The following is a 26,670-nucleotide window of genomic DNA, read 5'->3' on the forward strand; positions in this document are numbered from 1 at the left end:
ATGTTTCTCTCTATTTATCCCAACAAACTTATGTTCAACACCTCTAAAGGTAAACATCCTTTTTTTAATCCCAAAGTCTATTTTTTGTCCCAAAGTCATATTTCTTTGTGAAATTATTCTACTCATATTGTTATCTTCAAAAGCCAGGCTGAATACAGCCCACCTCAAGGATGTAACTTTGCAAAGACTTTGGAAAACACAGCAGAAAACACAATGTAGAAGATGATACCCAGCAAGCCAGAGGGTGAAGTTCTTACAGGACTGCTGGCACAAGCCCCCTAGGTTTGTGCATTGACTCACTGCAGTATGTGTTTCCAGTGGAACTGGTATTTCCAAGAGGACTTTCCTTTTCTTCTTTCTTACTTGTGTTCGACTGTATCTTCAAGGAATGTCTTTCGAGTGGTTATCACAGGACAATAGAACCCTTTTGTTTTTCTTGTCGCTTCTTTCACAGCCATAAATGGAATTGTACAGTGAAACAAAAATGACTACGTGATGGAATTTATCTTAATTCAAATTGGCACAGGTTTACTGTCCATGGGGAAATTGTCAAAAGCTATTAGGTGATCCAGGGGCTTAAGATGTTTTTCAATAAACTATTTCAAATCCTTTATGAAGATGGGGATGCAGAGGCTTAACTCTCACAGATTGAAACAACACTAAGCAAGTGGACACTTGAACAAAGTCTGTTAGCTCTCTAGATAGCCATAAAATTCAGTTCAAGCAAGCAGTGGAAGTAGGCTGCAGACTCTTAAATCACTGGGGCTACAGGTCTGTTAACGAAAACCAGAGGTCAGGTTCAAGTGCAGGCCCCTAGTCAATCTTTTGTTTGATGTTAAGATGGGCTTTGCCGTAGTTTAGGCGCACTCCAAGTGGCACCTTCCCTGTGGCAATGCTGTGGCAGTGTTTGGGGTCCAAGGTAGACCAGGAATTGACCACAACAGACATTTCAGATGTGGCGATAGATGTGGATGTACAACATCAGCTGGTCTGTGCTTCCCTGGCCTGTCTTGTTTCTGAATATACAGGTAGGCTCAGATACTTTTGTGAAGCTTTTCCTCAGTCAGAAATCTGTGTTTAATTGCTGCTCTGCCTTACATAGTGGAAGAAATCCTAACCACAAGCCCTTAACTAGCACCATAGATTCAACACGTCAAACTGGAGAGTTGGGAATATGAGCTAGTCTTCTCTGTCAAATACTGCTATGAAGGAGGACTGTAGAGCAACTTCACTACAAATCTTTCTCTTCATGGAGTACAGAGGCATTACCTGATCGCGTCTTTCTTCACAGGCTGTGTTAGAGCTCCACCTGCCAGTAAACACAGGGATTACGTAGTTAAAAGTAGTGTTAGAAAAGAAGCAATCTGTAGGTTATGTGTGAAAGTTTGTCACCAACTGGAATAATGTGCCCAGTTCATCTTATCCAGGACTGTAGTTCCCCAGTAACACATCTAGATGTCTCCAGGTTCAAAACAGACATTTTCTCGGACTTGAATTTGAGACTAATTGTGAAAGAACGGGTATAAAAGAGATGCAAACAGCTGTGGGAAGGAAAGAAGAGATAGGTGAGCATTAGAGATCATGGGTCACCAAAATTAAACACCTTGCCGATATGTACTTGGGCTTACCCTGAAAGGCACGGAAGGAAAAATCTGATGGAGGTTGAAGAGTTAGGTTTGTGGGTAGTCTTCAGGCAAGATGTGTTAGAAACGGCTTTGTGTAAACTAAAGAAACCACTGGAGTGACCGGTTTGTCAGTATAGGTCTAAATAGGGGTGGGAGTGAACCCCAGCACGGGGAATTGCCTGAAGTACCAAATTCTTGAGCAGTTATCTGGACAAGAGGAGGATGAGACTGTGCTGTTAAAAACTCGAGAAAAGGACACTGCATCTGAGCCCTGGGCCTGGTCAAGAGTGTCAGCTCTGTGAATGAGTAAGGAAGTCAATTTTGAGAAATAATGAGCCAAAGGGGTTGTCTGACATCTAGAGGATACACCTTTTTTAAGAAAAAAATATATGTGATGTGTAGGAGGTACTGTTCACTGAAAATGAATTGATTTCAGGCCACATGCAGGGAAAAGTTATGGCTTCTGATTTCAGGCCAAAGGCAGACACTCAGCTTTGTAAAGAGGAACAGGAATACTAGAAGCAGAAGAGCGTTGAGATGCTGAACTTAAAGTGCATGAGCTCCTCCCGCAGCAGCCACAGGAGGGCAGCCCAGGCTTGCTGTTGGCAGCCCCTGCTCCCGTACCTGCTCTGCTCCAAGCAGCCTGCAGCAAATTTAACTGTGCTGCTACCTGCGCCCAGAAGTGAATCCTACAGAGCATGACAGGACTCCTTTCCTCGGGTCTCACTCTCCGTGTTTGTGTAAAAAACCAAACGTGATATTTTGCCTGTGAGTGGGTCAGGGAACAAGGAAGTGGAATTCACTGCACCCATACTGAGCCCATCATGAGAATTTCTCTGGTTTTAAAGCAGTTCTTTCAAAAAGTGAGGTGGTGACCAAGTGCTGCTTTGGGATGAGATGAATCACTGAAAAATAGGATTATTACTGCCTTTACAAATGTTATGGTGGAAAACTTGATTTCTACTTGTACTTCTTTACTAAAACTCCTCTCATCTTCTTGTTCTCTCTGGTTTAGTGTCCAAGCAAAACGTACGACCCGCTCATAAAGTCTACCAGAGACTTTCCTGATGAAGTCATTAGCTTCATTAGACGGCACCCTCTGATGTACAAATCAGTTTACCCCGTGACAGGAGCCCCGGTGTTCACGCAGATCAACGCGGACTATCGTCTCACCCAGATTGTGGTGGACCACGTCATGGCAGAGGACGGGCAATATGATGTCATTTTCCTGGGAACGGGTATGAGAGAGAACTTCCACTATCATTGTGCGCAAACCACATCCTTTTAGAACACCTTTAGTCCAGTAGGTCCTGGATAAACCTGAATAAACCTCTAGACTAAGATCTTTTTCCTATGCATGCAGCTTCAGGAAGCATATAAGCGCTTCTGATTCGGTTCCAGGTCTTCAAGCAAGTGCTGAAATTAAATTAATTTTTCAGTTCATGGTTGTACTACTGTTGGGATGTTAATGCCTCCTGCTGCCTAGGTGATAAACCATTTAGGGATCAGAGTACCTGAACTTTCTTGACCCTCCAAGTATCACTCAGTACCTGTCTTTACAGACTACCATGGTAGTGTGGCTTCCTGCTGGAATCACATCAATGAAACTATTAAAAGAAAAAAAAATTACCTTAATAGCTTCAAGGAGTACTTCATATTATCAGTAGTGACATGGTAGTGCATCAGCATTTTATCTCATGAGATGCTGAACAGTTAAGAAGTTATTTCAAATCGAGCCTAAGGCAACAATTCCACTCAACTAATTTTAAAGATATAAATTAGCAACATGATAGCTCCAAACGTGACAACCAGGATTGAAGAGAGAGTGGTTAAGCTACTCTTGTCAGGGAAAAAGTGCTTTGCCATTTTTCTATGAATAATTATATATCTATTTACATTTTTATAATAGATTAATGCCTAAAGGAAAAGGTCTAGTTTTAGCATAGTAATTAAATTTAGAATCACTGGATGAATCACTGAAGAGAAAGGTTTGCTAAGGAATATCAGTATACCTGTTCATATGATTTTTGAACCAATAATCCACCATATTACTCCATTGGTGGTTTTGTTCTTATTCCATAATTCAGCATTCTCTCACTCTTGTTCTATGTAGGTTTTATAAAGCACTTTTCACTGGTAGATCTGAGTGCTTTAGTAAGGAGGTCACTGCCATTATCCCCATCTCAGAGAAGGTGAAACATGGTACATGGAGGTGACAAGGTTTATCCAAGTGCAGCAGATGAGCTACTGCTGTGAGCTGTAGGGAAATTAAGGTTTCATTTTGAATCCTACCCCAGTGCTGTTGGGTTGCACAACATTTTACCTGGCCTATGAGCAAATTTTGTGTCTATAGCACAACTTGATATGTATGGCTATTCTGAAGTAATTTGAGGAAAGGAGTGAATTGTCACAGAGCATTGTCTCTTACAAAGTGTGGGTTGTCTCAGCCTTCAAGAGTTTTCTATCTGTGTTACGCCACACAGGAGTCTAGAGATAGCCTCTCTCTCAGAACTCTTAGGTCTTTCAGCAAAATCCATTTCACAACTTGTATCTTCCAGAAAAAGACAATGTCACAGACCCTCTATGATCCCAGGCTAGTACAGTGGTGTCAGAGAAAAAAGCAGTTACATTAAAAAAGACCATTAAAAGTGCTGTTTTCTCTTCTGCTGGCTGAGAAGGCTGGGGATGACCTTTAGACATGATGATTGAAAATCTGTGTTGCTTTCTGAGAGCAATATTAATATAGTCAACAAAGGAACAGGAACCCATTCCCAAACTGTGTGATGCCTAGGATTTCAGAGTGCTCACTACAACTTACTTTTCTTCTGATAAGAATGAAAAAAAGTAATTTGAAATGTAACTGTCTGAGAAGATGAGTTCAATTGTAAAAATGTACAAAATATTCTTTTAGTGGCTGTAGAGGTTGCTTTCAGATGTTTTCTGTCCTCCATTTTAAAGTTTTTAGTAGAAATTAAATTATATTGAGAGACCAGCAACTTGAATTCTCCCAGGTTAACTGCTCCTACCTGGCACTAAGACATCTCTTCAAGTGTAAGTAGTCAGGTTTAGAGGTGTCAAGACCAGCAAGTACCATGCAGTCACTAGATGGCACTCCATAATATGCAGACATTTATTTTTCTGCAATGCCTTCCTTAAAAGTGCGTTTTCTTTTCTGTAAGTGCATGGTTTTGTTCTTTTTTATCCTCCAAACTCATTGTAAGGAGAAAAATGAACTCAAAGATAAAATTTCAATTATATAGAGAGACTGAATATAGATATAACAAATAACCCAGGAGATTTTGAGCAGCAGAAGATCAGTAGCTTATTTTATGTTTGAATGTACAGAGCCAACTTGTGCATGTGCAGGCTTTGGCAATTATGTCAAACAAACTCTGAAAAAAAGCTCTAATACATGAGGCAAACTGCCATAATTTGGCTTTGATTGGTAATATGAACTTCAGTAGTTTTGGAAAAGAAGAATGAAAATCTCATTCTTTCCCTTATAATGTATTATATTTCATTATTTCAATACTATGTGTAGAGCTTAGGACTAAGCTGCACTGTGTCACTTCCACATCCCAGCACCCAGCCCACTCCCCTGCGCAATTTCTGAGTTCTGAACCATTCAAGGTTCACTAATATGTAATGGTCTGACATGAAATGAGCAGCTATTTTTTACACCTAGCAGGAATTCAGGTTAAAATTGATGAATAGATTTAACTTTAAAAAAATCTCTAGATGATTCTAAATAAGTAATGACTAAATTAAGATTTTGATGCTGAATGGAGGTCTTTTTTTAAAGATTTCCTTAAGTGAAGAAATAAATTTTAAAAGTGCATTGCTTAACTCATTGCATTAAAATGAATCTTACTTCTGATTAAGGTCCTATACTGGAAATAAATTAATTCTCTAAAAAAGAGGAAGTAATTTTCTGCCAATTTATCTCCCTGAGCTGGCTCTCTTTGAGGTCAGTTGGGCCCCAGTTCTGTCTCAGGGAAATGTGCAGAAACTCGTAGCTGGCAGCATGGATGTGCTTGTCTGTGTTTGTGTGTTTATGTAGCAGGAGAGTTGGACCATCCCTGCCAGGAGCAGCCTGCGACTGTGTTGGCTCAGCCATACAGTAAAACCATAAATGCACTGTATGGAGAGAGCTCTGCAGGCAGCAGGAGATGCAGTGGGCATAGATGTGGTTGGAAAGCAACATCCCTGATGGATTAGCTTTATCTACGGGGCAGGAAATGGAATGGCCCGTGCATATTGAGACATACCTGTGGATTTACATGAGGCATATTTGTTTCAGACGTAGGCACAGTCCTGAAGGTTGTGAGTATCACAAAGGAGAAGTGGACTAAGGAGGAGGTGGTCCTAGAAGAACTGCAGATATTCAAGGTAAGCATTAATAGCCACAACATAAATTAAATATTATTCAGGGGACATCATGGCCCAAGCTGGCTTTGTCTGTCTGGTTGTTTGTTTACTGGAACTAGTTCAAGTTTCCAGAGGGACACTATGTAAATTTTTAAATGCCTTGGTATTCTTTGGGCAAGTCGATTGAAAAATGTCCAAAACCAAACAGACCGTGATTTTTCAAACCCATAGAATGTCTCATTTATCCTGCTTTGTTCTAGTTTGAAATTATGAGCCCACATTTTTTATTATTTATACATATTAAAATAGTAATATTATATTTTTAATGTGAAATTTTCTATGGCCCAATTGGTATTGGGAGTATCCTAGGTACAATTATATTTTTTAAAAACAAACACACAAAATTCCTTGGGTGCACAGAAATGCTTTAAAATAGCAACATTAGGAACTGAAAACATAAGGAAAATAAGCAAGAAGTTAGCTTTGATTATCCGTGTGCTTTAATTTATTGGTGAAGGCTGACTCTGTATTTTTGACCATTTTGATTTGGTTATTCTGTAACTGGAGCCCTGCTAACACCAACGACTTCTTCATAAATACAGCCTGTAAAAAGCCCAAGATTCTTTTGTTGCGCAAGCACAATTTTTGATTAACTTCAGTGCTGGGTAGGGAGCTGACATCAACATACTTTTACATCAGAAAAATGGAAACCTTTGTCTTCCCTACTGATTTTCTTTTCCATTCATTAGTTTCTTCTTCATTTGCATTCTCACTTTGCTTTCTTCTTATGCTGCTTAGCTCTTCTTCAGTTTTCACTTTGCTTTTCCATCAAAGTTTGTCTGCATCCATGGCATTTTGATTACTTTCTCACACATCCTCTCTCCTATGTGCTATACAGCCCAAATTGTTGTCCATACTGAATAAATCAATTTGGGACTTTTCCAAGTGTAAGCACAGGATCATTAACAATTATTTGAAAGAGTTCATTTCTCTATATGCCTTTTGATATGTCATGTGTATGACGAAACTTTGATTTAAAGGATCTCTATGTCTTCTTCCCACTGTCTTGGACACCAATTATAAATATCACTCAGAAAATACTGAGATTACTCAGTGGCCTGCCAAATAATGAGCAGTTCCAGTATGTGCACCAATTTGCTGCATTCTTAAAACATAACGTCAAGGGAAAATGTGCCATATCATATTTAAAACAAAAAAGAGGTCATTTTTTTCTACTCAGCAGACATTCCTTCACATTTTTATTGGTAACATTTATAACTGCTACCTCTATGGTTTTGAATCCAGAAAATTGAAGGGGGTAGTGGCTGAAAAAACATGCCTTGTTTCCTCAAACTGCATTAATATTAAACAATAGGCTTAGATAAATCTTCTGTTGGGTGATAAATAATTCCCTGAGCTTTGTGCTGTTCTTACATCAGTCACGGGCAAAAATTTCACTGTCTTTCATAGCCATGAAATACATCCTGGTGCAGAGATCTAGCTATGTATCCCTTAAATGGCAACTAAACCTTTCAAATAGTGCTTAATATGAACTAAAGTTGATGTGAAGGTTCATTGCCCAGGATGGGGTAGATATCAAACTCTCAGAATTAAAGCTAATTCCCTCCTTCCAGCTGGGGAAATTTATGGGATTTCTTTTTGGAAGCATGAATTTTGTTATTTTCTGTTGGGGTTTGTTTTCTTCATATTAGTTAAAACCAAGCAAATGAGCCTGTAGTTTTATTTGCTTATTGTATGTTAAGTTCTGCTCTCTTTTTCACTAAGAACAGGGAATTTGTAAACTAATACACATTGCTAATTTATTTTTCAGCACCCTTCGTTTATCTCAACCATGGAGATTTCTCAGAAACAGGTAATCATAAGCTTGTTTAATTACTGGAGGATATGGGGTACACTGAACACCTATTTTCAGGTGACTCCTGTTGCTTAGTGGCCAAGCTTTCCATGGGTGGCTCTTAAAGTGTAACTGGAAGGAAAGAGATATGTTTGAAATTGTTTGCCTGCCTAATTCCTGTTTGCTTACAAACAGTAATTTGTGTACCCAAGCTGGTAATTATTCAGGGAAACAAACCTTTAGTCATATGGTAGTGCGATTTGTAAGTGAAGCCAATGCACATTGTTTTTCCGGCCTCCAGAAATACTTGTCTCTTTACAATCTAGTAATAAATTATTATTACTATTATTGTTTTTATTTTTATTAGTAGTCAGGAGAGATCAGGGCCTCACTGTGCTAAAACTTGTATGCACACAACCAGTCCCCCTCCTCTGAAATTGCAGCCTGAGTCTGGGTGGTCCAACCCTGGCAGTGCAGGGGCCATTCGTAGCGCAGTATCTCCTGATAGGAAACGGTTTTATGGCAGCTCCAAGCTCTGTGATGGCTCCATGCATGTTCAGCAGGCAGCGTGACACCAGAGCCACCCCTCCCTGAGCCGCAGAAGTGACCAGAGCAGCTCTGGCACAACAGGGCTCCCTCACACGGGAAGAGGTACTTTGCCTTTCAGGCACGCACAGCACAGCTGGGTCCCATCTCCCATGAAAAAAGGTGGCAGGCCAGATGGAAGTGTTGCATGAGCCAGCTCCAGCTTGGACCACCCTTGGCTCCTCAGGCAATCCACACACGCGTTGGGGAGAGGGGAGAAACATTATCCCCATCCTACCTCGGGATCAGAAGCAGAACATGAAGTTTATTCACACAAGGTCACCCCTAGTTCCCAGACTGTTAACATTGCGACTATCCAGCCCCTTGTTTTTAAATGTGTTATTAAGCCATTCTTTCCGTGGTTTGCTTCTGATTTTTTACTGTAGCACAAGGGTGCTGTAGTAAAACACAAGGGTGTTGAGTGCTGGTGTCTTTCCAGGACTGCAGTCCCCTTTCCTCTCTGCTGTGTTGTTGGGATGGATGGGCACTGGCCAGTTCACACTGGGCCCTGAGAAACATTTTACACTGAAGAAGGAATTTTCCGTTGTTTTATAAAATCTGGGATAAGGTTAAAAGTCTGCAACTGTGGCACTGAAGAAGGGAACTTTTTACACTGGCTACTTGGAGAACACTCCTAATTAATTTGCTTTGCCTGATTTGCAGCAACAATTGTACATTGGTTCCAGGGATGGATTGGTTCAGCTCTCTCTGCACAGATGTCACACGTATGGGAAGGCTTGTGCAGACTGCTGCCTTGCCAGAGACCCATACTGTGCCTGGGATGGAAACTCCTGTTCCAGATATGCCCCCAGTTCTAAAAGGTAAGAAAAGAACATGACATGCTATAGAAGATCTTGCTGCTTGCAAGAATTTTAGATGTTCCAATTCATAACTTGTTGCCTTTTTACTTAGCATATCATTTGCCTCGAAATGTGCTCGTACTCTGGCCATGTTTCACATTTCTGCTCAAAGAGCTGTGAAGACAACATAGCTTTGTTTAAGTGTGTGTGACAGTAACTTGGCTACTGCAGCTAACATCATAAATCCATCACTTTCCTTTTTTATGCTGAATGCTTTAAGACACAAGGTGCTCAGATGGAGGTCCAGGTTGTGGCTAACTCTGCCCAAGATGCAAGAGCCTCTCTTAAGCTTCTGACTTTTTCATAGTAGTTAAAAAGCAGAGCTTAACATAGTATCCCAGAGTGGTCAATAATATATTAAATTCCCTGACCTAACCCAACAATTGTATTTGTGGTCTAGCCATGAGAGGGAGACAGAGATTTAAGTACCATGATTTGACCATCCTGGCAGCAGTCTTTCCGCAGTGAAAGAAGCTTCATCTGAATTTTCTGTACCCACCAGCTAGGACAGTACCTTGGATGTGGATGGAGGGAGAGCATGCTGCAGGGTCTAGCAGTGCACTGCCTCAGCTGCTGGATGTGTCTCCTGAAGTTTTTGGCTGATTTAGCTGGTGCCAGAGTCCTTCACAGCCTCTTCATTCCCCTTTGGACAAAGTCCTCCTGACAGCAATTGTTGCAGTGAGGTTTCAGTCTGAGCTCAGGCTCTGGAATGACACTTTCCGCCTTAGGGGTCACAGGGCTGGGTCCTGAGTCATTGAAGTTAATGACTCATACGTTATCATGTCATGGTGTCAGGGAGCTTTATGTGTTCTCCCTCATAGCCAAAGCAAACTAAATTCAGAGAAGCATAAATGAAAGGAGAAAAGCAAGTGTTCAGGCTCACTGCAAAGTTAGTGACACATGAGGCTTGCTGAAGTCTGGGGTGGGCTGGGACACGGAGATCGATGGGCCATGCTTTTTAACAGATGTGCAGTTTGGAGGGAAGGCCAAAAGTCCGTGGTTCCAAAACAAAGGATGGGTGACTGGCCCTGGGAATCCTGCAGTAGATCAGTTACTTGAATGTTTTCCTTCTGTGCTGAAGTCTGTGCTTCCAGCATGTCTACAGCTTTTGCTCAGTGGACAGACAGGCCTTGGCAACCTGCTCTCCTTCAGAGGCGTTGCTCTGCACATGGGAGGTCCCACTGCTGCTGCTTGTGAGGAAAGAACCAGTTCTTTCCTGGGTCTCCAATTCTTCTACTGAAAAATTGAAAAAGTTTCCATTTTTGTCGTAGCTCTTGGGAGATGAATGCAATTATACACAGAGGAAGAGTTTATTTTTAGCGCTATCACATTGAAATGACAGTAAATCACGGTGAGTTCATGTAACACACCCAGTGATTGGCAGGCAAGTTAGATCATCTCAGACCATTGTCTTATGTTTTTTCTGTCCATAAAGATGAAAGATAACCAGATTTTGTCAATTGTTTGTTAACAAACTAAAATACATTATTTTCTCTTTATTTTAATAATTGGCTTACTAGTCAGTATTACCTTGGGTTAATACTGAGCTCAATTTTGAATATCACCTGTTGAACTTCAGATTTTTTTCATGGTCTACAGCATGAAATGTTTCTAGGTATTTGCAACACAGTCTACCCTGCCAGGAGAGACATGCTGGTCTAAGCAAGTTTAGACACTCTTTCTGTCACTGTATTACACACTCCTTATTTTAGGCAGATATTTTTCTCTTGCTTTTTCTCTTTCTCCTCCCAGTGGTTTTCCCAAATCACAGGCTCTTCTCTTGATGTCAATTGTACAAATCTCTCTAGGCCACATGCTGCTTTGAGGGTGAGGCTGGTTTTAGTTAAGACCGTAATTGTCAGCAGTAGGGTGGGAGCAATGCAAGTCCACATCTGCTGAGCTCTTCTGTATTTTGTTGTTGCATTCCAGCAATTATGTCTGAAGTGTTACAAGTTTGCATGCTCTTCCCATAGGCGAGCCAGAAGGCAGGATGTCAAGTATGGAGACCCAGTTGCACAGTGCTGGGATGTGGAAGACAGTGAGTATTCTTGACCTTTCTTGCTCTTTTTGTCACTTAGGCAGCAGATTTTGCTGTGAGGGTCTCTGTCTCCAAAAACTTGCTAAGCTCAACAGAACAGCTGCCTTTCCCACCCTTTATATCCATCACCCCTCCCACAGTTAAAATTTTCAGAGCTGGAGCTGGAAAGGAACAGCCAGCATGGGATATCACCCTTGCATCCCTTAGGGGCAACACTCCCCAGCACTCACACAGGGCAGGGAGACGTGCCCCTGGCACCAAAACATCACACACATCCCTGAAACTAGCTAATGGGATGTGCATGATGTTCCATCCAGAAACAGGGCAGCAAATCCCACAAGGAGGCTTGCAGGGGGGAGTGGGGAACATGCCATCTCTCCTCTGCCACTTGACACAGGTCCCAAGGCTGAGCTGCAGCTGCCAAACCAGCCCCTTCCCACAGCTACTTAAATGCTCCTGTTATTAACAATAACCTACCCCCTTCTCCCTACCCTCTTCCCTCTCCCTTTCCCACACCCTCTTTTCAGATGCCAAAGGGTCTGGCTGCTCCTCTGGCATCTGCAGCCCTTCTCTCTCAGCGAGCACTGTCAGTATGAAACCCTGCGGTTACACAGCAATCTCTGTGGCAGCGTAAAATAAATGAATAGCATTCAAACCCAACCATGGCTTTGTCTGGGGTTCTTCTAGCTGCTTATTAAAGTGAACAATCCAGACAAAACAGTATTGATTGTATCACCACGTTGAACACTGGCTTTGGGACAAGCCATCCCTTCCCATTGATCTCCAGTTATTCCGTGCCGCTGCGGTGCTCGGTGCCTGCTGCAGACCTCAGTGGGAGGCAGTGCAGAAATCAGAGCTGCTTGCCACAGGATCAAAGCCTGACGTCTGTTGCACAGTCTAGAGGGCTCTGACTGTACATGTGTGCTTGCAGACATAGTTAAAAAGTCAGGGTAAGATTTCCATCAAAGTCAACGACAAAACTCCTGTTCATCCCAAGGGCCAGAATTTCCTTGCTTGCTGCTTGCCATGACTCTCCAAACACTGATATCTGAGACTGTGCAAAGCTCAAGGTTATAGAAACCCTAGCAGAAAGGCTGACAGTGTCACATTTTCGTGGAAGGATAAAGAGATACTGGAAGAGTTAGCTTTATTAGACAAATCTAAAGTCTTGTAGCACAGAAATTGGTATTAATTCTTTGCCCTGACATAGTGCCACCAATAGCAGTTTTATCCACTTGGGGTGACTCCTGTGTGCCATAAACCCTTTAAGCTGACCTGTGTCACTCCAGGCTTTTGGCTCATTCAGGCCATTTTTGTTAATTAGTAATATTGTGGTCCTTAAACTTATTTAAATTCAGGGCTCTGCTGTGTGAGGTTCTCTCCCAGACACTTCATTGGCTGCATGAAGTTGTTTGGCTCTCCTGAAATCTTAGTGACACAGGGAAATAATGCAGAGAGCTTGAATTTCTATAGAACTCATATAGGTACTTGTTATATTGAAAGCATGATCCAAAATTTTTTTAATTTTGACATGGAGCTAACTTTTGATTCAGGAGACACTACTGCTTTCACCTTCCTTTCTGTTATTCAGAGGGCATAGGAAACATCTTTAGTCTCTTGCTAAGGTAGATAAGGTGCAGATAAAACAGACTAGAAAGAGAAATGAAGATGCAGAGATTAGAAATTATTTGCTCAGATTTACAGAAGACCAAGAAAGGATTTCAGATCTCCTCATGACTCCTTCCATGTTTGGTCTGAAACATACTACAGAGCATTTCAAATTACACTGAAGGGAGGCAAACTTTAGTACTTTATCCCTGTGACTCCTTTAAAGTGCTTGGGATGAACAAACCAGACCATACAATCTAACTTCAGCAGGTTTAGCTCAGGTTTAGTAGTTGTATTACTTAAAGGAAAAATATGGGTCAGATTTTAAATTCCTCAAAGGTGAAAGCCCCAACTTTAAAATGGAGCAAGCTCATGATACAGATTTTATTGACCTCCTTAAAAACCAGTTGCACTGAAGGAAGGTTAGCAGCCGCCTCTAAATCCTCATAGTTATAGTTTAAGCTAAAAGTTAAGTTTCCTTTTGCTTTTTTATAATTCACTCACTCTTATAGCATCTGTTCTGAATCAGGCTATTTTCCCATTGCTTTAAAAAGCAGGTCAGGGTTAATCTCCTGTACCATGTTTGCTTTCCAGGCATTAGTCATGAAACTGCTGATGAAAAGGTGATTTTTGGCATTGAATTTAATTCAACTTTTCTGGAATGTACTCCTAAGTCCCAGCAAGCCTCTATTAGGTGGTATGTTCAGCGCTCTGGAGAAGAACATCGAGAAGAGGTAAGTTATAGTCATCAAGGCAGGTTTCCTCCACAGAGAATTCAGCTGAGCATTGAGAGGCAGGAGTTATTGGGATTAGTCGATGTTTTACTTTTCCCTGCCTCACCTTAGGTATCACATAGCATTCTGCAATCACCATTTGAGTCATGCAGTCAGGAAGAGAGAAAACCATTTGCACTGTATCATAAGCAGATTTTGGTATTTATTTTGACTTACCTGCTCATCCTATTAGACATAAAAAGTTAAAAACGGAGATAATATAAATCAGTGATAAAAAGTCAAAGCTGTTTTGTCCGATAATTAACGCATCTACTTCTGTAGGTAAAAGTATGTTCAAAACCCTATGTTTCAATAAAATCTCAGCTCTATTTAGTGTCTTGATTGCTTTCCCTTACTATGTTAAGCAGTGTAGCTAAGAATTGCATGTATGGTTTGCTGCTTCTCTCCGTCTCTCCCCAGAGAAGGAATGGTCTGCGTGGTTAAAAGGCTTTTTATTTGCTTTTTTTCTTGTTAGTGGAGTCTGAGATTTTTTCTTAAATGGGACACTGCTCTGATGCAGAGATGTCAGGTTAAGGATTGCTCCTTGCATCTGGTGTAGAAAGCAGTGAGACTTGTGGTGGCTCTTAATTCCTTTGGAGTGCAGCTTTGGGGTCCTCACTGATGGAGAGGCCCTGGGGAAGCCTCCAGGTCGCTGCAAACCTCCTGCACAATTTCCTGATGATTTCTTTCTGTGCTAGTGACAAAGGGCCTCTCCAATATGCCTGGAAGGTCAATCTCCTGGGACTGGTTTGGACTGGGTCTGTGAGTGAGTTTCAAACCTCGGGAGTTTTCATAGCCTTTCTCTTACATGAGTGATTTTGTGTCTGATGCCAAGTCCTGCTGTGATGGCAACCATGGCAACGGGGAAGGAGAAGGGAAATGAGCTGCCCTTTCAAGGGAGCTGGTCCCAGGTGCTAGATATGCTTATTTGTTGTATGTTCTTCCAGGACAAAAATTAGTTTAAATGACAGGAGCTATCAAACATACAACTGGTCTTCCACTGTCAGTGATAATTCATCCTATGAGACTTCCTGAGTGCAGAAAATGTGCTGGTCTTTTCCAAAGGCTGGGGAGATGCAGACCAGGGCAGGTGTCCATGAGAGAATCACTTCTGGGTAAGATGTGACTCATGGCAGTCACCCCAAAGTTGCAACCCCAGTTATGTCTTGGCCCAGAAAGCCAGAGTTAGGGGATACCAGACACTTCTGATTTTCTACCAGGTAAGACAAAATCTTTTCCACAAGGTTGTAAATTGACTGTAACACTGCAGTACTTTTAATTTACTCCCCTTCTCTTGCATATGTTTTGGATTGACAAAACTTTTTTTCCTCTGCTGGGGAAAAAAAAAGCTTGATTAATTTTTAGACAGGTGCTTGAACACCAAAAGAAAGAGACTACTGGTTTGAAATACTACCTCTAATGTCCATTATAGCCCATATGTGGAAAAAAAATAATTTGCCTTCTGATCAGGTGGCCAAGCACCCTCTCAGCCACAGGAGGTTGAAGTGCACACCCAGCTAAAAGTGTATTGGCATTTCATGGCCTGCAGTCATTCATTTTACTGAAATGGAGTTACCTTTACTGTCCTGTACATGACACTCTGTGATCACCTTCCCTAAGGCAGCAGTTTGTAAATGCACTCACATATTTGATCAGGGAAACAAGTAAAGTACTTTCTTAATTTTAACCATGTGTTTAAGACTAATTTTAAAGTAAATTTAAGCAGATAGTTAACAGGTTTTTGACTGGGGTGGAGGGGTGATTGTTCTTGTTGATTTCCTTTTCTTGTGTGTGGGGTTTTTTTCTTTATTTTTTTATAAATGGGAAGTTATGTCAAATTTTGAGAAGACTCAACCTTTTTAAAAACAATGTGTTGCAACTATACCATGAACTACAAACTTTGCACAAAGGAGCTGGTTCCCTGTGAAGAATGTAATATTCCTATATCATAAGAAATCATACTTTCAAGACTTAAAAGCCTCTTTTGAAGGTCTGCTTTTGAGTCTTATCTGTGTCAATTTAGGGAAAATGATATTATCAGTTGATTTTCTCATAAATCACAGGTTCAGATAGGCCTCTGAAGGTCATGGAACCAAGCTCAAGCTGTCTTTCCTGTTTGATCGTAGAACAAACTGCAGGTCAAACCAACTTTGAGCAAAGTTACGGCATGCTGATATATATAGCATAGCCTAAATTAAGGCTATACTCTTTTTTGACACACTTTGTAGTTCCAAAAGGTTTGTTGTGGCAGTGACTTGGCCCTTCCTTCTTGTTCTGAGCCAAATACCAGTTACCCAGGCCTGGTGATGTCCAGTACAGCAAGACTGCCCTGCATGCCAAGGATGTGCACATTGGGAGGGAGTTAGGGAATGTGTGCACATGTGTGGTGTCATTAGAAGCCCCAGCAAGCACACAAAATTCATCTTTGCACATTAACAGCAATGTTTACTGGGCTTGCTCTGTGTAAACAGTCTGACATCTGCTTGCATGAGAAAAGTAAATCTTCTCTAAAAGGCCAGATTAACCTCTGAGCAAATTTAGTAGAAAATTTGAAGGAGAAATCTGCGCAGATTTTCTACTACATGAATGTTAAAAGTAGGCAAATAGCTTTGTACCACATGTTGTGCCTAAAGCCACAGCAGTGCCTCTGTGATCTAGTTTTGGCAAAACAGAAGTTGAAGCACATGCTCCTCAGCTCCCAGGGTGGTTTTGTTAGTTGTGGGGTTTTTGGGGGGCTTTTTGTTTTTTTTTTTTTTCCATCTGAAGATAATAGCCTATGGAAATGCATAAGCAGACATTGATGATTAGAGGATTGGGTTGCTTGAAGACAGTGTATAGCTATTAGTTTTGTTTGAATCTTCCCAGAAAATTCTAATAATAACAATTTCTAGTATTTTGACCCAGGTTAGTTTCATGATCCTAAGGATTTGAACTCCTGAACAGACTCAGTTTGCATATATCATATTGGTCGATATCATTTTTAGAAGAAAATTTTTTAAAAGAAGCTTTTTTGTTTACTTTTTAAGATAACTATATTAATCTAGAAATTACATGTTTTCAAGTACCTGAAGTTAAATTCCTAATTTCAGGTATGAATCCCTAAATGAATGACCAGGTCTATAGAGATGCTGAATAATCACTCCTCCTATTTGAGCAATAAGGGTTAACTGGTTAAAATATTAATCCCTTGATAATTTGCAGATCCAGAAATTGAGGTTTTCTGGTTTTCTAACTTGACTTACCAGTGAAAATGAGCTCATCAGTATAAAAAGCTAATTGGAGACCTTCATAGAAAATCCAAAGATCAGAGTAATTGACTTTCATTTCAAAGTACTTCAATTTGACAAAAATACCATGTGTGATAGAAACAGTGAGGTCATGTTTAATATATAGCTTGATCTTTGCTTAACCAGTGTCTTACCATAACTTCTCCCATTACAATTATATTTTCTGCTCTCTCTCTCTCTCTCCCTTCCTGCAGCAGATTTCTCAAATAACACTGTACATTCTTTTAGTGCATGTCTTAGCAGTTTAACTTATTGTGATGACGATACCATGCTTTGCAAATGACTCCATGCACCTGGAACTTAGGTTACGGACTTTTAGTTCCAGGGCTGGAACTGTAATGTCTCAGCAAGTCTTTAAACTTGGCTTAACAAATAGATGGCTTTGCACTGTCCCAGACATGCACTGCAGCTTCCTGAGGGAAGGGAAAGGGCAAAATCCAGACTAGATGGGAAGCATTTGGCCCAGCAGGATGTCCCCGACATTTCACCTTTAAGGTCATGGTTCAGAATGTGACTTCCAGGCAGAGCAACCTGTGGGGAGGGACAGGATCTCCTGTGGTACAGGAGCTGTCACCAGGTCATTTTGCTGCCAGTGGGAGTACATTTCCCTGTAGTTTAGGACTGTTTTAAGGTCAGGAGTCAAATATCTAGTGCTTTTGCGGTTAGTGTTGCTCACGCAATTGATCATGTTTGTTCCTGTGCGTGCAGCGTTAGTCACTGGGATGACGGAGAGTGCTTCAGTGCCTGGAGTTCATAGAAAACTCTGGGGATGTCATCTGTTCATAGTGTCTTAAACTGCTGAAGCTCTCTGAGGCTTAAAACAGATACTAGTTATTTCTCAAAAATGTCCTGGCTTATTTTATGTATGTAATAAGTGTCAGGACTGCAAAAAGCAAATGTGTGGCTCCCGACAAAGGCATTAGTTTTGGTGCCTTGTTGCTCTGAAAAGCATCAGCCCCTCTGCTCTAGACTGCACTTCACCCTGAATCTCCTGTGGCTCCAGATCTGCCAAGCTGCCCCCTCAGCTGCAGGGGACAGAACAAACCATGTGGTCTAAAGTGATAGAATAGGTGCAGATCACTTTTAACTTTCTTCTTTCTGCTCTGCTTGTACCTGGTGGTGAAAATAAATACACCAAAATGCATGGGGACAGTCCAGTTTCTCCTTCAGCAGTTCTCACCCTTTCCATATTCCTGCCCCACAGCCCAGACTGTTCTCCTGATGGACCAAACTTAATCTGATATTTTGGTAGATACAAGAGCTGGATCTACTTTTGGGCAGGACATTTTGCAAGGCACTACATTGTGACCTAGCTCCCCCATCAGAGCAAAGAGATGTTGTTTCATTCCACATTTTAGGCATTTTTTCAATTTATCCAAGACATAAGTATCCATATATTTTTGCATCTGGAGGTTTTTGCATCGTGATGGCAACTTTCTTTGTTACAAACATCTGGTCAAGCAGAATCTTACGAAGAAAGGCCACAGATTCAGTGCCAGCCCTGAAATATAAGAGTTGGGTGATGGCTGAGTAAGGCAGAGGACACACAGCAAGGACTGAATTTCCCTCTTCTGTCAGGGCTGTGTAATTCAGTGTTTGAATCTTTAGGTCAATGAGAAAGAGGTCAAGAGAGTTGGGAAAAAGAAAAAAAAGAGATTAATTCTGCAGCCTAAGGACTACTTATAGTTCTTTCACTCTTTTATTTTATTATATTGCTCATTGCCTTTTTTTTTTCTTTAATACCTTGAGTTTCTTAAGTAACACTAATATTTTTGACAGTTTTATGGGGAAAGAAGAGAAGTAACTCTAAACTGAATGACATTTCTGGTTTGATTTGGATATATTGGAGGGGTGATAGGAATGGAGGAGTTTAAAGTTTAGTCTCAGAATAAGAAGTAAACTTCACCTTGAAACGAATAGGAATCATGAGTTTCCATAATGACATTGTACCGGCAACACATTCTTCATTTTTCCTGAGGCTGTTGGTAAACAAAAAAAGATGTTAAAAAAAAAATTAACTCTACAGCTGTGTTGGAGCTAAATGATTATTTTCCCATACAAGAGAAACAAAGTCATGTGTAACAATAATGTCAGAAAAACCCTAGAGTGATCTTTATTTCCAGTCAAATGATGAGGATGAAAAAGAGAACAATAGAAAAACAAAGATGAATGTGAATTCGCAGCAAATGTTCCTCATTTTCTTTTCTCCCTCTCTCAGTTTGTTCAGGGGTTGCAGCTAACCCATGATTAGTCCAGCTTTACCTTTAACATTTTTTCACATGTTGATTAATGAGGGAAGGCAGGCTTTGAAGCCACTTTCTTCTCCCAGACAGGTGCAGTGTTTTAACTGTGAAAGAGTTGACATGTGAATTATTTGTAAAGAGGGAGCTATCTAAACACATCATTAGCAAAGGACAAAAAGCATTGACCTAACCTGGTGCCACAGCACTTTCAAATCTTTGGTTGTTTTCCAACTTACTGATTGTTTAAAGGTTTGCCATCATTATTGGCAATACTTATTTTTTTCTCCATTATTAAATTCCGGTTGTGAAAATCAAGGGTTAGATTTGCATGGGGATCTTTTCCCTTTGTCAAGTATTGCCAGTATCTATGGCATGTGTCATAATTCAGGTAATGTAATTTTTGGAAAACTTATGTGCTTATCATGAAGGATTAAAGTACAATTTGTTGATGCAATATTGTCAAAAACCCACTCCCACTTCACTAAGAAAAGAAAGCTATTGGTAATCAATTGCTTCATTTATTGTGGTTTATAAGTTGTTTCCTGTGGAACAAAACTATGTCTCTCATGTTTAAGTTTTATTGTATGCTCAAATTTAAGCACATGTCAACAAGCTTTTTACGAATTTAAGCCTGTGTACTTCTGAATTGTTAAATCCTATTCAGAAATATTTTAGAAGAGTTACTGATTTTGACATGGTGGGGGGTTGAAACAGTGAATCCACAGTTGACCAAAACAAAATTTCTTTTATCTAAGTAGTCTTTTTACTTTCCTCAGAATTTAATAAAATACATTTTACATCTATAGGTCAGGAACCAAAGACCACATTAAACATTCAAGTGAAAGGTTAAAGATCTACTGCCAAGTAATGAAATGCCAGGTGTTTATGAAACTCCAGAGCTCTGTGGGGAGGAAAGTAGAGGAGAAAGACAGGAGGAGTTCTGAACCTATGGGTAAAACAACATAAACAGGATACCAAAAAGAGAAGTGAGGGGGGGAAGCAGTAATGAAGTGTTGCTGAATATGTGTGAAATCGGAGCCATAATTTTATCCTGCCAGAGGAGTAGAAAGAAATGAACAATGAAGGCACAGAGGAGGAGGTGACAGTCAGCCTAAATCAATGTCCAAGGTTAACACAGGACATTGTGTAGGAACATTGCTTCATTAAAAATAGGACTCATGATGGGCTGGGATTAAGGGACACAACCAGTTTAGACTTCTACCTTCCTCTGCAGTATCCCAAGGCAGGGGGGGGGACAGCTCCATCAGTTAACGCATTTATGGCTATTACACAAATGGCAAATAGTTATGAGTAGCAGGGTGCTGGACTTGGGGGTCCAGAGATCTTTTCAAGTCTAGATCTGCCATTATTCTGCCTTTCTTTCACTGAAAAGAGGCGAAGCCCTAGTGAGGGCACTTTGGACTGGCACCCAGCCAGCCAGAACAGCCAACTGGAGCCCTTCCAAGTGTGGGAGGTGCACAGCTGTCAAGACGCTCTAGACTACAATACTGGCAGAGCCACCGGCAGGCAGATGCTACTGCTGCGATTGCATCAAGCCCCAAGCTCAAAGACATCAGTGCTGTTTTCACTCAGACAATGTGGGAACTTGGTCTTTGCACAGTGCCTTATGAAACCCAAATGTCTGGAAGTTAGCTGCTTCTTCCCATGCTTTTCCCTCAATTTCCCAAACTTGGACCTTCATGCTGACACGAAGTCCGGGCAGAAGAAAGGGATTTCCTTGTCATGTTGCAGCAGCCGGGCCTCCAAACACTTCCACCTGGGCCCTGCTCCAGCTTCTCTCTGTGGAGCACAGCACCACAAGGAAAACACCTGCCCTAGACATTTTTCTTCCTACAGCTCCTTATTTGTGGACTCTTTTATAAATTCTATGCTCCTGTTTTTACTATAAAAAAAGGAACTTTTACTTGGAGTGAAGTGTCACTAGCTGATCCAACTGAGGACTAGTGCCCTGTGGTGTGGGTTCTGTGAAAGAAGAGTGGCCTTTTCTGCTTTGTTTCCCTGTTATCTTCTGTGCATGTGCTCGTGGCTTGACCATAATTTCTCTGATTTAAGCTCAGTGTGGTAAATCAGCAGTAGCTTGTGCTCTTGTAGCACCTGTTGTCAGGACAATCGATTTTCCAGGAACTTCCTGAAATTTGTATCATTTCACCCTCTGGGTACTGAGTAGACATGCTTATATACAGTTTACAAACAATGAAGCTAAAGTTTCCAACACCAACAACTGGGGGCAGGAGCCAAAAAATACTTGACCAGAGAAAAAGGCAACCAGAGCTATAATCTGACCTGCTTTTGTAGCAGCTGATTTCTTGTCTCTGCTGCTCTCATACCATTGGAAGTACACAGGCCTATATCCATCCATCCATATTGACTTGCCTACATACCTGTCTAATCCATATGTTACTGAAGACTGTTACAGCTGAAACAGTAGGAAACAAAAGTCTCTCTGTGGTTGTATTATATTTATGTGTATTGTTTTTTCTGGTGATCTCAATATGGTCTCTCAAGCTTTTTTAATGATTTCAGGGTCATTGTCATAGAAACTTAGAAAAGAGTAAAGCTAAAAGCCCTGGAAGGTCATCTCATCCATCTCTTTGCTCCAAGAGACTTTATTATGATAAAGTACTAGTGAGTTAGAATCATAACAGATGGAGAATCATATGTATGTATAAATTTTTTCCCATGAAGTAGCAGAGGGAATCGTGTGCAGATTTTTTACATAAAGAAACAGTGTGTAGCTTACCCACTGTGAATAAATCTAATTTAGTCATCTTTATGCCTCCCTGATCTTCATCTTCTGAAGTTTGCTGGAGGGTCAGATGTGCACTCTGGGAAATTTTCCAGATTCTGTGTTGGTTCTTTCTGCCCACAGACCCCCCTTCTCAAACCCCCTACCCGGCCTTGAGCTGAAGTTTTCCCCCATGGTATTGATGCCACCAGCAGGGCCGAGGCAGCCTCCAGCAGCAATCCAGGTCTGAAGTGCCAGCTGTGCTGCAGCCTCTGCGTGGCAGCAGAACACAGCATGCCCGGGAGGGAACAGCTTGGGACACGCTGGTGTCATTTTTGAAGGAAGTGCTGGTGTTGGACATCGGGAGTTAGGGCTCTGCTTTCTACTTCCACCTCTGCTACTCATCTTTATATGGTCTTTGGCAAATCACTTACCTTCTGTGTTTCCCAGCTGTAGAAATACTTGGGTGCCCAGTGCCCCATCCTGTTTTTTGGTTTGTTTTTGGTTTTCTGTTTCTTTTGAAGGGGGATGCTATTTTTTGACTTAGGTTATTTTGGAAATAATTTTCAGATTACCAGATAGTTACTTACCTGACAGTGTTACTAGTCTTAAGGTACACCTTCTTTTAACATGTAAGACCCATATTTTTTAAAATATTTCTATTTGTAAATGAAATTACAGCTCCACACTTGCAGACTTCAGCTCCCACTTGCAATCTTGCTGTTTTGTTCAGGGTTTTGGGGTTTTTTTGTTCTTATTTTTCTCTTAGTTATTCTTCACAGATCTTAGCAATAAAAGAACCATACTTTGTTTTATCCATCCAGCCTTACTCTGCCTGCTTTTAATCACATCTCAGTGAGTCAAAGTCAGGATCAACTTCCTTTTGTAAAACTTGGTTGAAGAAGATCAAAACCACAGCATTTCTCTTTAAAAATCAATAGTAGTTTTCATATCCATTGTAACAGGGCCTCAGCACTGCAGATATACAAGCACTCTGGTATTTTGGGTGTATTACAGATACCTCAAAAAGAGCAGTTAAAAAAATGAATGGGATTTGTGGCAGTAAATAGCTCCCCTTCCTTGGAGAATGCATCTTCCCTCACTGCACTGTGGTGTGATGAGTGTTGCTGTCTGTCCTGTCAGCTGTACAGCATGTGTCTTTTGCTACTGCATGCTGAGTGTCCATGATCCAGATGTTGCAGTCAGGAACAGGACTCAGACCCCAAAGGAGCTGCTGGTATCTGTCCCAGCTGCACCTTAGGGATGGGACACGCCGTGTGCCAGCCAGGCCTTGTCTCCACCAGCATAGCACTGACACACATCTCATTTTGACCATGAGACTCACCTCCTGTGTTCTTTTTTTGTCCGACCCCACAGCTGAAGGCTGATGAAAGGATCATTAAAACGGAGCATGGGCTGCTGATCCGCAGCTTGCAGAGAAGGGACGCAGGAGCCTATTTCTGCAAAGCCCAGGAGCACACCTTTGTCCACACCATCGTGAAGCTGAATTTAAATGTCATCGAGAATGGACAGATGGAAAGCACTCAGAAAACTGAGGACGAGGAGGGCCGGGTGAGGGATTTGCTGACGGAGTCCCGGCTGAGGTACAAGGACTACATCCAGCTGGTCAGCAGCCCCAGCTTTAGCCTGGATGAGTACTGTGAACAGATGTGGCACCGGGAGAAGCGGCGGCAGCGGAACAAAGGTGGTGCCAAATGGAAGCATGTGCAGGAGATGAAAAAAAAGCGAAACCGAAGGCACCACGAGCCAGCCAGGCCACCATCGACGTAGTTTGTAAATGCTATTTAAAGAAAGGACATTTTCCGTGAAAAAAAAAATACTGTGTTCTGGTTTTGTGCATCTTGCCTATGAATTAGTACTGCTTCTTATTGAAATCAGAAAACTTACCATCACTATTAATCTGTGTGAGACTGTACAGTGGGATTCAATGCCAAATGAGATGTTTCTTATTGGAGTGCCACACACCAGGCAGTAATTTCAAATGCATTCATTAAAAAAGAAAAGATGTACACTGTTAGCTAATTTCTGGGTAGCCTTAGACTTCGTGAGCTGTGTTCTTTACTTCCTGCATAATTTTCACATAGGATTTAGTGTCTGTGTTCCTGTGTTAACATTTGCTGCCACATTCCACCCCAGAGGTGGCTACGTTTCAGGGGAAGGCAGATGTACTTCCAGTTCTTTGGCATCTTTCTGAGTAAGAAGCATGGTAGAAATGTGTGACAGATCTGCAAAAATACCCACTAATTTACCCACTGGGCCTGTATACAGGCACATGGGTGAGGTTTGCTAGCACAGAGAGGCACAGCAAAAAATCAAATTAAGTTTTGGCTTAGGGACAGCATTCATTCTCCCCATAAAAAAAGAGAAAGCATAATCATAGTTTAAGAGAGGGGAATTACTGAGCATTACTCAAACTCGTTAGTGTTTGAGTAGCCACCAGTTTGCAGTCCATGTGCTGAAATGAAATGTTGACTCTAATTGAAATTGCCACCTAGATGTTTGGGAGTAAATTTCCTAAGTGGTCCATGGGAGGTATGTGCACAAATCCTATTAACAAATAATGGGATTCCTGCCTGCACCTCTCCTATGTCTCTAAAGGTTTGACGCTGTCTGTTTCTCTGGCCCTTTGCTGGGTTTGTTTTATGCAGAGGAAAAGAAAATTAAAAGACAACAACAAGGCTAAATGAAAGACGATGAGGGAAAATATTTAGTGGCTGAGACCAGTGCTCTTGACACAGAGCTGACATTCCTCAGATGTGTGTATCCTTTGGGATTTTTTTCTCAAAGGTCTTCTGTATTTTTAAGTTGAAAATTTGCGTTGTTGGAATTAATACTTTTATTATAATTAAATAAGAGATGTCCACATGTAAATAAAACTTGAAAGTTAGAAATTTGCTGTATACCATAATTTCATTTGTAAAGTATTCCTTTTTCCTTGGTTTATATTTTGAGTTTAATAATGTAAATTTTTCCACAGAAACAAATACTGGCCTCATCCTTGTCTATTTTACATTGATATTATTCATCTGATTTTATTCCTGATATGCAGCAACAAACACAAGCTCAAAATCAGGCCTACTGTCTCCTCTCATGAGTCACAGCCCCCCTCTCCTCTCTTCCATCTAACCTCCCTCCCTTTTGCCTTTCACGCCTTTTTGAGTGTGAAATGACAAATTAGCCACTTCCTCACATGGAAGAGAGCTTTGATGGATACCAAAATGACAGACTTTGCTTGTTTCTCATGCATTCTACAGATCTTGAGAGCAAAGTCTGTGGGAAACCCGTGCAATTGATGTACACCTCATTAAGGGACCAAAACTGTTGGCTCTGAAGCACTTGCCCGTGCTGGTGTTTGTGTGCGCATTCAGTCACAGATCTAAAATTGTGCAGGTCCAATTTGCATCTTTGTTCATTTCCTCTCTGTTGAAAGTTGGATATGGTAAAGTGTTTGTCAGATTTCAGAAAGGAATCTCAGCTTACCCACGTTTCTTGTAAAACCCGAAAGCTGCGTTTGCATGTGTTGTACAAAAGCCAGCGATACCATATGTCATTAATTTTAGATGCTTTTTTAATAGGAGATATATGAGTTAATTAGGAGATATTAGATAGCATGCATACAATGCTTTGATAGTGTAAAGCACTGAGTGCTAAATATTATAAAATACATCTGTGGAGAAAAGGGAATTTCTCAGCACAGGACCTTTAATCAGCAGAAGGACTGATGCTGAAGATACTAACCAGTCATACAGTACTTTGAGAACATGCAGGGAACTTCTTGGCATTTTTGCTGCAAAAGAATGTAGACCAGGCATTTCACAAGAGACTCATCAATTTGGATACCTTGATTTTAAGGCCAATTAAGACTACTTAGAGAAGGTATGGGGATGTATTAAACTACTACATGTAAAGTGCAGGGATACTTAATATTGTTGGCTGGAAGATTATGCTGTCACTATATAGAACCTGCCTAGTAATTCCTTACTAGATTTTTATCAGTCCACAAAGTCCCATTTCTCTAGCTTGGACATTAAGGAAATGAGTGGAACCACACCAAGGCTATGGAATGGCAGGTGGGCTGCATTCACATGCACTGGTAAAGGATCCACTCTTCTCATCAGTGGTGACATGGTACTTCAATTATTGAATGTCAGACTACTCTCATCACATGATGCCTACTTCATAAAAAAGCAAACCAGGGCCATCTTTTGTACTTTTTCTCCTCCATGAAAGCTAAATCATCTGATTTATGCTTAGGTGTGATTGGAGTTTGCATTCTACAAATGAACCCCCCAACTGACTTCAGCAGATATCTGGGATAAGGGTCTCCGTACTGGGAACATTAGATTTAAATGGTTGAATTAAAATGTTACTGCTCTTAAAAACTACTTCAATTTCTTTTATTTCAAATGTTCTTGCAATGAGATTCTTTTTAAAGAGATGACCTCATAAGTCTGGGGTATAGTGGTAGCATAAAACCCCAAGTGAGATATAAGGCCTCTTCCATCATGGGAAATAAATTCAATATCCTCCAAACCAGTGTGTTACATTGGGTTCATGCCACCCCAGGGAACATATTTAATAATCCTGCATAGATAAAAGTCTCTATTTTGGTATACTGGGTGAGATGAATGCTGTAGCTGGCAGGGGTAGCACGTCTCATA

The 26,670-nt window shown here is 41.0% G+C and overlaps 1 protein-coding gene across 1 annotated transcript in view; it reads left to right on the forward strand.

Annotated features, from left to right (window-relative positions):
* The window catches only part of SEMA3D (semaphorin 3D), a 76,947-nt gene extending 50,553 nt beyond the window's left edge, over positions 1–26,394 (forward strand). The window contains exons 11-17 of the mRNA XM_039570416.1: positions 2,641–2,863; positions 5,926–6,014; positions 7,825–7,866; positions 9,097–9,254; positions 11,267–11,331; positions 13,534–13,673; positions 23,366–26,394. Of these exons, the coding sequence (XP_039426350.1) occupies positions 2,641–2,863; positions 5,926–6,014; positions 7,825–7,866; positions 9,097–9,254; positions 11,267–11,331; positions 13,534–13,673; positions 23,366–23,779 (1,131 nt within the window). The 3' untranslated portion in view covers positions 23,780–26,394. The remainder of the gene's footprint in view (positions 1–2,640; positions 2,864–5,925; positions 6,015–7,824; positions 7,867–9,096; positions 9,255–11,266; positions 11,332–13,533; positions 13,674–23,365) is intronic.
* Positions 26,395–26,670: the final 276 nt, after the last annotated feature.

The sequence above is a fragment of the Corvus cornix genome, chromosome 1A (genome assembly GCF_000738735.6).
Source record: "Corvus cornix cornix isolate S_Up_H32 chromosome 1A, ASM73873v5, whole genome shotgun sequence".
Taxonomy (NCBI): domain Eukaryota; kingdom Metazoa; phylum Chordata; class Aves; order Passeriformes; family Corvidae; genus Corvus; species Corvus cornix.